Here is a 14,589-nt window from a genome sequence, read left to right as displayed (position 1 = left end):
TGCTATTCCACTATGTATAGATGTGTTTGGATGTGTTCGTGTGAGAGAGACGGAGGAAGCAAGATTAAGGGATCTTGACAACATTTTTATAAATTCAGGAAACAGTTGCACTCACTGAAGCCAATGAATACAGAAACTGGAAGACCTGACATGAGTTATGAAAGTTAGCAGTAAAAACCTCCTAACATACAGCCAGCCTTCTCACAGCTCGGCCTTTTGAGATAATTCCCAAAAGCAGCATATACCATATGGCAATGGCATTTATTGTGGATTTGACACTCACGATTAGTGAATTCCTCTCAACTTCAAAAGTAGATAGCCTTTGGCAAAATCCTGATGGATGCATTTGGCAGGTAAAGAGGGGGAGAAAAAAAAATTATTGAGGTCAACACAGGAAAAAAAGAAATGGCTGAAATCTTAGTTTAAAATAATGGCAGAGACCTGCTAGGAGCGGTTGGGAAAATGCCTGAGCTCGTTTAAAAAGACAATGAGCAGATGATTGATATTTAGGCCCTTACCCAAACTTTTATTAGCAACTTTATAAACCTTTCAGTTTGGCTTGAGGGATACCGTTTCCTGTCCAAACTTATCCACCTATATCCCTGTAGGGGGAGAAAACAACAGATACAGAGGCAAAATAGCACATAAGTCTTAATTTGGAGAGCTGTGATGGAACTGAAAAGCCAGAAGACAGAGAATTATGAAAATTTATTGGGCCTTGTCTTACTTTTTTGAGGGGGTGGAAGGTGTGTATTTTTCCACATGGATCAAGAAAAAATTCACTGCTGTTTTTTCACACTTACGTATTGTAAATGATACCAGTATAGCTTATCATAATTAAACCATATTTTTGTTGTTGATAACAGGATGTCAGAGGTACTGAATATTTAATAAAGTTGTCAGAATTAAGTCTACCTTCCTTTCCCCAAGTGTTTCAGACAAAATAATTCCAAAGTTTCTGTAAGATGTAGGAGAAATGAACTGTCTTGCCAGTTCTCATAAAAATGTTAGTCATGTCACTGACAAGTCCTGGCATCTCTGTTCTTTGGAATTAAGACTTCAAAGATCATGAGGAGGAGAATCCAAGGTTCTTTCCCTTCTTTGTGGAAAACAGATGAAAACTGGCAACATCAGGCAGTTCCAAAAACCTGGTCACATGTGTGTGTTTGAAGGGAAGGTTTCATTCTTTTCAAGGTGCAGTGTGTTTATGACATAGGTCCATCTTCCCAGAAGAGCTGAGCATTTGCTGGGGCAGGAGAGCTGAAAGTAAGCAAGATTTTGCTCTGCAGTTACTGAATCTCCCAACTGCATCAGTCAGTGGTGGATGGGGAAGAGGGAGAGGGTGGGGTAGTTAAAGTTGTGTCTATAACTGCAGGAGTGCTTCAAGAAACCACAGGATGTCAAAGCTCCTTTGTGTTCAGACAGCAATTAAAATTTTAGACCTTCTCTTAATGGCAGTTGCAAGTTTTCATCTTCTCTGGGTTTTCATCTTAAGAAGTGGGAATCTGTGCTGGAAATGTTAAAGATATTCCAGTGAGTCATGTGGGGATCAGTGCAATACAATGCATTTTCTTTATTGCATGCCCTACTCTTTAAAAATTTTAAAATTTTAAAAATCTCCTACATTTTTAAAATGTGTTCTAAAAAATTGTGCATGTATAAAACTAAAACTACACATAATTCAATTGAAATATATTGTAATACAGAATCAAAGTCATATATTCTCCACCTGTGTTAATACACTATGATCTTTAATCACATATCTCATCCTTTATTCCCACATTTTTCCTCATCCATTAGTTGAAAAATTCTCTTCTTCACTTATACTTAACTTCTAGATACTGATTCATGTCATTACTATCCCAGAAATTGTCACTGCTCTTGTGAAATTTTTAGGGTGCTCTGTCTGCATAGACCTTACTTAATCTATGTATCTTAGATACTTCTACAAGTTTGAGGTGCTTTCATTATTATGTTATAGCTTTAATATATGGAGGAGGTAACAAACTGTCTTCTAATAGAAGATTGACATCTTTAGAAAACCAGGGCATGATTTTTGAGTAATATTCCTTATTTTAATACTCTTTGTCTATCTCTGCTTTCAGTCTAAGAGAAACAGTGTGTATTTATCACTCATTTTTGTGCACCTGGAGATAACCTCTGACCTTCATCCGAACTGCAGAACTCCTTAAGCACAGAAGTAACTTTCAGCTTCCCTAAGCAGTGCATCCTCCTTGTCTGCTGCATCATTTAACATGCTCATTCCAACCTCTAGAGCGGATGCAGAAGGTTTTCATATACTAGTCTCATTCATTAATGTCATTTTCAGGACAGCATCAGTTTTGTTACTAAAGAATGGAAGGGTCTGTGTCCTAATTCATATATGCTTAATTCATACAGTGTAGACAGTCACGTTTCTATCTTCTGAGTAATAATATTTTTAATTAATTAAGAGGTAATTCCATACATATTTTTTGTGTGTATCTCTACGTTCTACTTTATAGGGAAAAGTAGACTATAGCCAAACCAGAAGACTGATTGCCTTCTAAGGAAAAAAAAAAACAAAAAAAAAAAAACCCAAAAATTAAACATTTTTCAATTTGTGGCTATCTTAAAATTTCCCTCCAGAAATGCAGATTCCTAACTGCAAATTGAACTGTATTGATTTGATTTACTTGCTAATTTTCATGGGCATCTTTGTGTAGTCTTTTTTCTACAGTTATTTTACTAAAGTGTGCACCCTGGTTTATTGGCTGAGGGAGATACCCCAGCCCAGATTTGGATGTTGTCACCAGTGACATCCACAAACATATATCATTCCTATGTGGTAATGTGGCCATGCCCCAGAGCCAGCCATGCTTGCTGTGAGCAGTGGTGACTTGGTCACAGAACCAGGAATCCTGCATTGTGACATAGTACATAGGAAAAAGCACAACTGAAGGTAACCTTTGGCTTTCAAAACAGGATTTACTTAGCACTGTTAAAAACAACTATGGTAGTAATTTAAATCTAATCAACAAGAGCATTATTCTCAGCTGATTTGTTTTTCTCCACATTGAATGAATTAAGATGCAGTCTCACTCCCACTGAAGTCATGGCAAGTGTTTAGCCATTGAAGTAAATTGAAGCAAGATCAAATTCACACTCCTTGCTTTTTTCATCTTGCATAAGTAAACTAAAGACAGTCAGTTCTTTCTCCTCTGCTGAAGGATGACAGTGCTAAATCATTAGCTTCACATGGAAATTAGTCATATTTCAAGGATTGTTTAGTTTCACGCAGTGTTTCGCACAGAGGATTTTCTTCCCCATAAGAGCGATCCATTCTTTAAACATGGTGAAAAAGCAAACAGAGAACATTTTGGTGCCAGGAATTCTTTTGAAAATTTGACTGGATGAGTACACTTGCTTAATGTTCAGAAATGGTCCTTTGAACATGCTACTTTACAATGTCATGCATTCTGTTCTCTATATTGTTTTTGCTTTAAACCTGTTTTATTTTATAACTGATGAGATGCTTGACTGTTGCATCAGAGCAGTTAGTTTGTTAAGTTTCAGTACAGCTGGCTTATTTCCATGTCATGCATCATTTAATTATCCATATAAAACATAGTTAAAACTATGTACAGCTCCTTGAGCCTCACTTAAACTGTCTGTGGCACTGCAGTAATCCCAGTACCCTTATGGGGTGTTGCACAGCTATGACTGGTTGGAATGTGGTAAACTGGTGATGTATAAGAGAGCCTAGAAATGAGTTTGCATTTTGCAGCTGTGCTTGCTGTGCTGGAAGAGGAAGTAAAACCAGAGAAAACCCTGCTCCTGTGGTAGTATCAGCAGCTGTAAATCTGAATGCTTATGAAAATCAAGGAGAGTGTGTTGAGTGAAGAAGTGACGTTTTCCACTTGTTTGTTATTTAATTAATTTTTGATGGTTTGTTGTTTCTCAGAAAAATCTATCTCAGATTCCTTTGTGGAAAAACATGAAGTGTTTATGTGAGAGTGAAGATCCTACTACTGGAAGATTGTATAGTTGCGCAAAAGACTTTGCCTGTTTTGTCTCAAAAATGCTTTCTGGAGGCAGTGATCATTGAGACTTATAATATACCCTAGCTTGATGATGGATGGGCACTGCTGTCCATGCAAGGAAAGTCTCTTGTATATGCATAAACTAACTATAAATGTGAAGGCATTTATAAATAGAAAAAAACAGCAAATTTCTTACAGACTTTTTTTTCTTTTTTTAAGCTAGTGAATTTGAAGGTCAGATCCAACTATATGTTGCATTTTCTGTCATATAATTATCATATATATAACGTCCTGGAGAGCAGCTTCCAGTCACTGACATCAACAGTTTACATAGCAGTTGAACTAAGAATAACCTTGGAGAACGGACCCATATCAACCTCTTAAGTGTAAACTGTAGCTCACAACAGTTTTCGTGTTTTCATGGTCACAGAAGGGCCTCAATTGGGTAAAAGAATTGTGTTTGAAAAATATGGAACTATTCTTCTGAGTGTTCACTTCATTAAATCTTGGAAAATGAGAGGAAACAAATCTGAAAGAGTGATACTTGGCAAATAATTTTTGTTGCCTTGTAAAAAGAAGGATGGGACAACATCAAAAACAGCTTCCCTAGAAGAATGCAGGGAAGATACAAGATAAATGGCATCAGCTCAGAAGAGGGTTCAAAACACTTTATCTGCCTACTTTTACTAATGACATCTGTTAAGCAAATCCAATTCAGAGCAGTTTTAGCAATGCCAACATTGTTCTCCTACACACCAATGGGAGGTTGTGATTCGCCTGACATCAGTGTCTGTCTAGCAGTGGCCATCTGTGGTCACTATGTAGGTACTCAAGTCACATCCTGTTTTCCTTTCCTCCCTCCCCATTTCTGCAGTTCCATTTATAGATGAATTCCCCAAAGAAAGGTTGAGAAGTATAATCTCTCCTGTACTCACAGTCCTTTGGAGATAAATACACAAAGAGATAGCAGAAAGAGACAGAAGTTCCTTTATCAGTCAATAAGATTGGCTAACTCTGTTTAAGGGAGACAATTTTGAAGATGGTGGGAGTGACAGAGGTACATCTTTGCACAAATTTGAAAACACAGACATTCTACTTTCTGAAAAAAATCCTGGCTATACCAGAATTTTGCATGGTGTTGAACCACAGAGTTTGAGAGCTAAGAGGTTATTGAAGGCATCAAAATTTTGTAATTAATTTATTTGGCATTTTTCAGGATGGTATTAAATCTTCCTGTGCCTCAGCCAAGCAATCTGGATTTCTTTCAGAAAGATTTCTCACTAAATCTGTAACAGAGCATTAGCTTACATGGCATCCTGCCCCAAAGTAATAAGTATAAATACTACTAATAAAAAATGTCCTCCACCAGTATTAAATAAAAGCCTACACTCCTACACTGAGAACATCCATGGGTCATGTCACCCAAATTTATATTGGACAAGGGTTGTGTGCAAAGGTGCTTTTGCTGCTTTGTCAAGGGAAGCTCGGGGGTTCCCAGGTTCCCGAGTGATGGATCTGCACTTGGTGTCTGTTGGGGCTCTGGGTACCCAGGGCCATGATGAGTTCCCTGACCGGGCCGGGACGGCGGGCGGGGCTGGCCTGTGATGCGCTCTGGGTTCTGTGACAGCACAGGGGCCGTGTCACAATGGGGGCAGCTATAAAAGGCCGCAGCGGGTGCCGCTGCCCCAGTAGAGCCTGGGCAAGCGGTGAGTACACAGCAGGGAGGAGATGGGGCTGGAGGAAGGCTGGGGCGGAAGCGCTGGTAGCCGGGGCTGCCCCTGCATCCAGGGCCCAGCCCCGGCGGGAGCGCCTTGCTGAGGGCGCGGTGCTTGCTGGGGCAGCGGTGCAGGCCTTGCCAGCTGCCAGGGGCCCTCTCCTTCCTGCCACCCCTTCCCTGCCGCTCCTGCCCCTCATTGTCTGTCTCCATTCCGGCCCCACTGAACCCCTTCTCTGTGTCCTCCTGCAGACCATGGCTTTACTGTCACTGCTCTTCGTGCTCGTGCAAAGCCTGATCCAGTACCCCCAGCCGGCTGGGGATGGGCTGGATGAGGCCACGCACCGGCGAATGCAGGAGCGTCAGGAGCTGCTGGACCATGAGATGGCTCGGCTGCTGCAGGAGCTGGAGCGGGGGCCCCTGGAGCAGCAGGACGAGGGCTGGGGAGCCGTGCTCTTTGGTGCCCTGCAGCAGTGGCCATTCTGGGTTCTTGCTGGCATCCTGCTCCTCTTGGGCCTGTGGTTTAGCTGCAGGAGAAGGAGCTGTGAGGCCAGCAGCAGCAGCAGCAAGGACCAGAGCTCCCACAAGACCTTGGGAGACGAGAGAGGAACAGAACAGGAAGAAGACAGCACCGATTCAGCGGAAGGCAGAGAAAACGCTGATGTGACTGTGGAGGCAGAGGACAGCGGCACTGAAAATGACAGAGAAGGCAGTCCTGTGGCTGCAGATGCAGGAGACAACGATGATGCCATTGAAGGCAATCCTGTGGCTGCAGATGAAGGAGACAACGATGATGCCATTGAAGGCAACGATGATGTGAAGGTGAAGGAAGACAGCGATGTTAACAGTGACAATGGCCATGACTTAAAGAAAGATGAAGGACAGAGTGATGGGGATGTGCCAGGAGACAGTACTGCTGAAGGAAATGAAGAAGCACCTGGCAATATTACTGGAAATGAAGAAGACCTCGATGAAGCAAACAAAGGAGAAAACAAGGATGTACAGGTGGAGCAAGACAAGGACAATGGAAAGGAAGAAGAAGGAGATGGAAATGAAGAAAAAACCAATAGTGTGACTATAAAGGCGGGCAACAACGATGATGCAGATGAAGGTGAAGACAACGTAGATGGACAGGACGAATATATGGATGTGAAGGTGCAGGAAAGCAGTGATGCCAGTGGACAGAGAAGCAGAGATTTGACTGGGCAGGAAGATAGCAGTGAATGCAGGAATGAAGCTGCCCATAATGGTTTTGCTGCACCTGAGGAAGAAAATAAGCAAGTTATAGAAGAAGATGGCAATGGCAGAGACAAGGATGAAGAACAGGATGATGTGAATGTGGAGGGAAACAAAAATAAGGATAGGAAAGAAGACGAACAAGGTAATGTGGCTGCCAGTGAAAGAGGTGGCAGTGATGGTGGCAAGGAAGAAAGCGGCAGTGGTGGAATTGAAGACAGAGGAGACACCCAGGATACTGGGAATGAGCAAGGTGTCCTTTTAGTGGATGGCATACAGTGGCCTGTGGCGGACCTGAAGAGAGGTTGCTCAGTGATAGCTGAGCTGATGGAGAGCTTCACGCGCGTCTTTGTGGACAGCGTGAGCAATAGCTTCTACCCGGTGCCTCAAGAAGCCATCGGGGTGGGCAGTGCCTTTGAGGGCTGGAGTCCCCGTGAGTGGGATAGGGTGTACCGCGTGCTGGTCCCACTGAATCCCCCGCCGGGACACGCCTTCCACCTGGAGCTGAACAGGGCAGGGCAGATGGCAGCGAGGACCTTCAGCGTCCGTGTGGAGCTGGTGTGCATGTGCGAGAGGGAGCAGCTGGGCGAGAAGCTGTTGTGCTTCCTGCACCACTCGCAGGAGGAGCTGTGGCGGAAGCGGAAGCGCAGCCTCCTAGACACACTCTGCACCGGCTCCTACCTGGATGTGGAGAAAACCTCCCACTGGTTCCGCCAGCTGGTGAGATGCTCGTGGCTGCACGTGCCTCAGTCGTACTCATGGCACTTGGTGTTTCAGCCCTGCAGCCGGTCCTGCCAATTCCAGCTGAGCAAAGGCAAGAGGAGCCTGACGGTGGAGATGCTCTTTGGAGTGCGCCAAGGGGACTCTGACATCTTTGTGGTCAGCCATCCCACAGAGGTCCAGAAAGGCAACTCCAGCAACTCTGTGAGCAGCCAGCCCGCCGAGGCCAAGATCATGGCAAGCACAGCGTGGCCTGAGACATACGCTGTGGCAGAGGCAAAATTCTTCCAGCACATCGCCAGGCAGGTGCCGTGTGAGAGCTTGCACCTGAAATGCCTGCAGGTCTTCACCTGCATCCTGAAGGGCACAGGTTTTTCCAGCTCTACCTGGAAGACTCTGGTGATGCACGTGCTGACCACCGTACCGCTGTCCCGGTGGCGCAGGAGGGAATTTGCACGGCGGCTGTGGGACGTCATGGCCTACCTGCGCCGCTGCCTGCAGTCGAAACGCCTGGAGCACTTTGTTCTAGGCAACGAGAGGCTTCCTGCAGAGATCAGCTTGCCACCGGCAATGCAGAGGGTTGAGCCGCTCAACCTCTTTGAGCACCTGGCCCGAGATCCGGCTGCCCACAGAAAGGCGATGAAAGCTTATCGTCAGCTGCGATTTCGCCTCTGGATGCTGCTCTCCAGCCGCTGAGATGAGCTCCCTGCACAGAGCTGCACTGAGGGGGTCACACCCGGTGGCAGCCACATGAACTCTGTGTAATTATAGCATTTGTCACTGGCAATCCTGAAGCTGCTTTCCTGATTCTGCGGATGGAAGATGCTGCAGCCCGTGGATTCATTGTGCAGACACATCTCTGAGTGGCCTTGCCCTTCACCTTCCAGTTATGACGGTGCTGTTGCCTAAGTCTACGAGGCAGGAACTGGCTCCACCTGCACATCCTCACAGAAGAATAGTGAAGCTGATGGAGGTTGCTTGGAATACCTCGAAGACAGCAACCTAGCCTGTTAGGGACTTAATGTAGTTGTAGTTATAATGTAGTGTGCTGTAGCTTTAATTAGACTTGTTCCTTAGCATTCCTTCCCTTAGTTTAGAGAAATAACCTACTGTAGTTGCATGTCGGCTTTTAGATAAGATTTGAATATATCTATGTTTGAGAAATAAATAAAAGAAGATAAGTTTGTCAAATTGCCTGAAATGTGTCATTCTTCGTATTTAACCCTCTGTATCTTAGAGAATGTCCTTCCTATACCTCTATCTGAAATAAAGACTCTTTGCAAACAGAGATGTTGGATATGTTAAGGATGCTGTCTCTCAAGCATTCTCATCCATAGAAATGCTTGAAGCTTGAAGTGAAAATGGCCTGAAGTGCCTGAAATTTTGCAGCAGAGTACTCCTGAATTGTTTAGGAATCTCTGGAAAAGTTTTCTTTACACAGTCGCTTTTATATGCTCCTGGGGAACAATCAGTCCCAAAAGATGAAGACAGAGAAGTCCCTAACTGCAAAAAATGTGGTTTAATGCATCTTTATTTGGCTTCTCATAACCAAGCTCTTGTCAGAAAATTGTGACAGCAGCAAGTAATTTTTCTGTTTTTTATTTTCTCTATTCCTTATTATCTGTGTCCTTCTGGAGAGGCCCTGCCTGTCTATGAATATAACCTTTTCCACCAGGCCTATATAACATTGTCTAGCAGTGAGAGCCACTTTGCATGCACAGTTTAATCCATGGTGAGATGCAGCTAAACAAAATCTAATTTACTTCTTGCCGTACATAGTAGAGATTCATAGTAGTTTGGAAGTATTTATTCTCTTTGCCTTTGTACCAATACATCTGGGGTCAACTGGTCAATTTTAAACTCAGAATACCTAAAGAACTGGATAAATTGCTTCAGTCATACTATAAATACTTTATCTCAAAAGTTTGGTCGAGAATTTCAACAGTGCCCACGTAAATCTTTATGTGAACTGATTCACATGTTTATTTTCTTTTCCCCAAAGTAATGACTACCCAACAAGACTTAACTGTCCTTGTGTTCTTTTCTCTATGTTGTTTGTGTCCTCATGCAGAATTATATCCACAGAATATTCATTAGGCAGAATGTTACAGAAGTTTTTTTTGCAGTATTATAGATTCTTTCATTAGTTTCACAAAGCATCATTTTTTCATAATTACCTTTTGAAAGATATCTGAAGCTACTGTTAATTCACAGTAAAACTTTAGTGTCAATTTTTTGATTTTAATAGGGATCTTAGAGGTGTTGCTACTGGCTGTTCCCCTTACTACACCATCCTCATTGAATTGGAATAAAGTATCTTTGAAAATCCCTTGTTTGGCTGGAGAAGGAGGCCTGTGTAAGCGATGTGAAGTTCAGCAAGGCCAAGTGCAAGATCCTACACCTGGGTCAGGGCAATCTTTGATATCAACACAGACTGGATGATGAATAGACTGTGTGATGACTAGGTTGAGTGCAGCCTTGCAGACAAGGACGTGGCAATTCTGGTTAAATGAAAAAAAAACCAAAATGGATATGAGGCAGCAGTATGTGCTCACAGCCTGCAAAGCCAGCTGTACCCTGGGCTGGACCATCAGAAGTGTGTTCAGCAGATAGAGGGAGGGGATTCTGCCTCTGCAGTCTGCTCTGGTGAGACCCCAGCTGCATTCAGTTGTGGGGCATCCAGTTCAAGAAAGACATGAACCTTGGAATGAAGCTTGAGAAGTGCCCTGGTAATGGTCAGAGAGCTGTAACACCTTCCATATGAGGACAGGCTGAGAGGTTTGGAGTTGTTCCACCAGGAAACAAGAAGGATCTGAGGAGACCTAATTGTAGCTTTCCAATATATAAATGAGGCTTGTAAAAGAGATGAGCAAGGATTTTTTACCAAAGCCTTTAGTGACAGGGCAAAGGACAGTAGTTATAAACTGTAAGAGAGTAGATAAAAACTGGATATAAGAAAGACATTTTCTGTTATGAGAGTGTTGGGAAACTGGTACAAGTTGCCCAGAGAAGTTGTGGATGTCCCATCCCTGGAAGTGTTCAAGGCCATGTTAGGTGGGGCTTTGGCCAAGCCATTCACTTTGATCTAGTGAATGTTCCTCGTCAACTCCTCCAGGGAGTTGAACTGGATGATCTTCAAATATCCCTATCCCTTATTTCCTACTTCTAATTATTCTTGGCTGGCATTGACCTTCTCTGCTGCTTTATATTTGGAGCACCAAATATGGTGAGGTATTGATCGTTGAGCATGTGTATCCATGAGTATGATAATATAAATGTAATTAGTTTTCTTAGAATGAAGGAAAGACGTAGCACACATTTTGCAAAGATGTGTCTTTTGTGGTTTCTAATTGATGTTGAATTTCTGATTCTTCTATAGCATACAGATAATTTATTAAGGAAATTTTACCTAAAAAAGTATTTTGTGAAAGTTATTGTTACCCAGTTTGGAAGTAAAAAAAAAAACCAAAAAAAACCCCAGAGAACCGTAAAGTTAACGGGAACTGTATTATGACTCTGGAAAGACATGCTCCAAGACTGCACTTATCTCACTGGTATACTCCATGCTGGTTGCATATATTTATAAAATACACTGATGAGTCATATATAAGCATTTTGATTATAAAGGTTTTCTTCATTTTCTCACAGATTTGCTGCTTTCAAACAGCTGCATCCCATTCCTGGGCTCAACAGAGGGACTTGATTTTCGAACCCTGCTGCTAGATGAGGAGAGGGGCCGGCTGCTAGTCGGGACAAAAGACCACATATTCCAGCTGAACTTGGTTGATGTAAACAAAAATGTAAAAAAGGTCAGTGGGCTTTCCACGGAGTTTATCTCCCAAGTTAAATTTTGTTAAATTCTCTTTTTTGTTTTGTTTTGTTTTGTGTTTTTATTTATTTATTTCACACTGGGTAACTGCAGATTCGTTGTGCAATGCAATTTACCAATATTTGGTAATCTCACCTCCCACAGTTATACATATCATCTTAAATCAATTGAATTTCTCATGCTATATGATCTCCTGTGTGACTGATGACCTGCAAGAGATTAGCTATGTGGAAGAGCCCTGCAGTGCATGAAAATAGCATCAAAATATCAGCAAACACGAAAAATGTAGCTCAGAGTTTTCACTTCTCAACTTCTCTGGTCATAATTACCCTCCTCATTTAAAAGCATTTGGAAGGAAATAACTGAAGACAGCTCTTTCATTGCTTCCTGGCATCTCTAGGATTGCTTTACTGTAATACTGAACAGAGCAGAGGCAAATTGGATGGTTTAAATTATAGTAAAATATAAGTGGCAATTTTAGCATTTCTGTTAATATCAAGAATTACTAGTGATAGGAAAAGCTTCCACTGGGATCTGCTGTTGTCCCTTGCCTGTGCCCAGTGACAATGTGTTAAATTGAGATAATAAGATGACAATTTACCCTTCAATATTTCTAGTAGATATGGTGAACTGGAGCATTTGTAAGCGCAGTTGACTGCTACGAGTGAAAACCAGATGCTTGCACGGGAACACATGAAAACTGGTTTCCTGCTTCTTCCAGATATGAAGAAAATTTGAATTCTCAGCTGTGTTTGGTATTTTCTTTAGGCACCAGAGGGGGGTTTTAAATTACTGCATTCTGCTGCCAGCTCTGAAGAGGTAACTGACCCTGAATTAATGTGATTGCATGCAGGGGCTGAACAGGTGGAACAAGAGACTATTTTGCCCACATATATGAGAGCAACACTTGCTGTCATTGTATAGAAGAGATACAGTACCAGGCAGAATATCTTGTTCCTCATCTTGACTTCAGCAATGCTGCACATGCCAGTTTTTGTACAAGTCAGATTCTGAGTATTTCAGGAAATTTCTTCCTGGGATGCTTTATCAAGCACTTAACTTGCTTCTCTCATCTCAGTAATTGACTCAAAATCCACCACCCCCTCAGGATATTGCATTAATAACAGCACTGCTGATTGTAATTGCAAATTTTGAGACTACAAATTTATTTTTGGTGTAGGCTTTCTGCAGAAAACAAGTTTTGTTTGTGTGAAAAGCAGAGTTCTGTTTCTGTGGAATGCTGCTTGCCTCCTGAGAGATGCTGAGTGCTGTCACTTCCTATTATGTTCAGTGGGGCTTTATGAGCCCAGACCTTACTGGAGGTGGCAGCACCCTGCGTGAGCCACCCCTCAGTCCAAGCTGGTGACATTTTGCCTTTGGCCAAGCTACCACTGATCATTATGGACCTTGTGCTTTCCAAGAAAAGCAGAACAGAGAGCCAGGAGAACTAACCTGCAGTCAGACAGTGGTATAGATGTTACAGAGAAAAGACTCTGTATTGGAAGGAAAATTTGCCTTTCCTAAGATGAATACAGAATGTATGCTTATATATCTGTGGTAACCTGAAAAGAGGGAAGAAAATTCCTAACCACTTGCATATCTAGACTAAATATGTGTGCAGGTTCAAATACTTCTACTTCTTTTAGTAGTAAACTAATAACAGTTTAACTATTCAGATAATATTTAATTTCTCAGAAAAAAAAAAAAAAAACACAAGGCAAAAAGTGGGAAGAACTGACTTGAGAAGCCTTGCAGAGCATCCTGGTGTGATGATTTCCAAAGCCTCTGTGGGCATTCAACAACTTCATAAATGTATCTTCTTGTGTAAATGCCCAGGTAACACAAGGCAATATCACACAAGTGTTTTTCTTTAATTCCACTGCGCTTGGCTGGTTGAATCTTGTCAGTGGAGGGAACGGATGAGATAAAGGAAGTAGCCTGAGGAACTGTGTATAAATCTCAGTTGCTGAGGAGGATGCTAGAGGATACTCTACAGTAGCAGGGAAGTGTCAGAAAGTAGCATTTGCCGGTGCTGTGTTTAGACTGACCGTAGTTTGGGTTGGCGCCAGGCCAGGCAGCTCGCTTCCAGGCTTTCCCAGCGTGAGGAAACCACACATGTTGGGACTACAAGGATCTGAAGTGTGTCCTTTGTACTCCTCTGGAGTATGAGTTGTCTGGAAAAAATAATCTACTTACACACAGCCACTAAAATGAGTAGAAATTTATTAGAATATTAAGTTTCTGCCTATAAATGATGTGTTTATTAATGACTTTGAGGAAGGAGTGTGGCAAGCTGAGGGGGCAAGAGAGGTATAACAACTTTGAGACTAGAATGCAACATTGTTCATAGTTTAGGGTTTCCTTTCTTTAAAACAAAGCTGAACATTAACTTTCAAATGCTCTGTACTGGGTAGATTAATCTTATTTTAATAAAGCTCTCAGTTTCAGGTATTTGTTTTGTTAGGAGCTACTGATACCTTCAAAAGCCAAGTCAGAATCCCCAACAATTTATTCTCATATGTGGATATAATTACTTGGCAGGATTATATTTTAGAGTCTGAAGCTCTGTATTAAGACATTTCTGGAATAGTATTCAAAAAAGCATCCAAAGCATTGTATCCTGCTCTCTTCTCTAATGTATACATATATATAATTTAATAACTTCCTCTTAAAAACCAATTTATTTACTTAAATTAGTTAATTTGACTTACATATATTAAGTTATGTCTTTATTTCCTGGTTTATTTTTCCTTATGAAATAAATCAATAGTTCTGCTGGAGTCCCAGTTTCTTAAATCATTGTAGTTGTTATTCAATTTATTGTGTAATAGGTTGAAAACTTCCTTAGCTAGCAGCTTAAAAAAAAATCTGTCTGGTTTCCAGTGCTTGCAAACCTCATTATAAAGCAACAATAAGTACCACAGTATAATAAGCAAGTCTTCCAGAATGACAGGCGAATGCAGAAAGCTGAAGTGATTATAGTCAATAAATATATATAATCATTTTTCTGTATCAGGGTTATATTTTCTCTGAAGTTTTCCTGTACAGAAGCCTTTAGCTTCTGTTGC

The 14,589-nt window shown here is 41.9% G+C and overlaps 2 protein-coding genes and 1 long non-coding RNA gene across 6 annotated transcripts in view; 2 read left to right on the top strand and 1 right to left on the bottom strand.

Moving 5' to 3' along the window:
- SEMA3D (semaphorin 3D) overlaps positions 1-14,589 on the top strand; it is a 128,606-nt gene that overhangs the window by 42,472 nt on the left and 71,545 nt on the right. For all 4 annotated transcript variants that reach the window (XM_053942338.1, XM_053942337.1, XM_053942336.1 and 1 more), the window contains exon 3: positions 11,341-11,501. In XM_053942338.1, the coding sequence (XP_053798313.1) occupies positions 11,341-11,501 (161 nt within the window). The remainder of the gene's footprint in view (positions 1-11,340; positions 11,502-14,589) is intronic.
- Positions 921-2,829, bottom strand: LOC128787833 (uncharacterized). Its single transcript, XR_008430869.1, has 3 exons — positions 2,676-2,829; positions 2,166-2,271; positions 921-1,510 (listed from the first exon to the last, which is right to left on the bottom strand). It is a non-coding gene; the product is annotated as an uncharacterized LOC128787833 (long non-coding RNA).
- On the top strand, positions 5,439-8,877 carry LOC128787831 (uncharacterized). Its single transcript, XM_053942335.1, has one exon. The coding sequence runs from the start codon at positions 5,668-5,670 to the stop codon at positions 8,386-8,388; it is 2,721 nt and encodes a 906-aa protein (XP_053798310.1). The 5' UTR covers positions 5,439-5,667; the 3' UTR covers positions 8,389-8,877.

The sequence above is a fragment of the Vidua chalybeata genome, chromosome 5, assembly GCF_026979565.1.
Source record: "Vidua chalybeata isolate OUT-0048 chromosome 5, bVidCha1 merged haplotype, whole genome shotgun sequence".
Taxonomy (NCBI): Eukaryota; Metazoa; Chordata; class Aves; order Passeriformes; family Viduidae; genus Vidua; species Vidua chalybeata.
Note: the sequence above shows the minus strand (reverse complement) of the source record. Positions and strands in the feature narration are given on the sequence as shown.

Excerpts from the sequence above, each read along its gene's own strand:
- LOC128787831 (XM_053942335.1), top strand. The coding sequence starts at position 5,668 with ATGGGGGCAGCTATAAAAGGCCGCAGCGGGTGCCGCTGCCCCAGTAGA.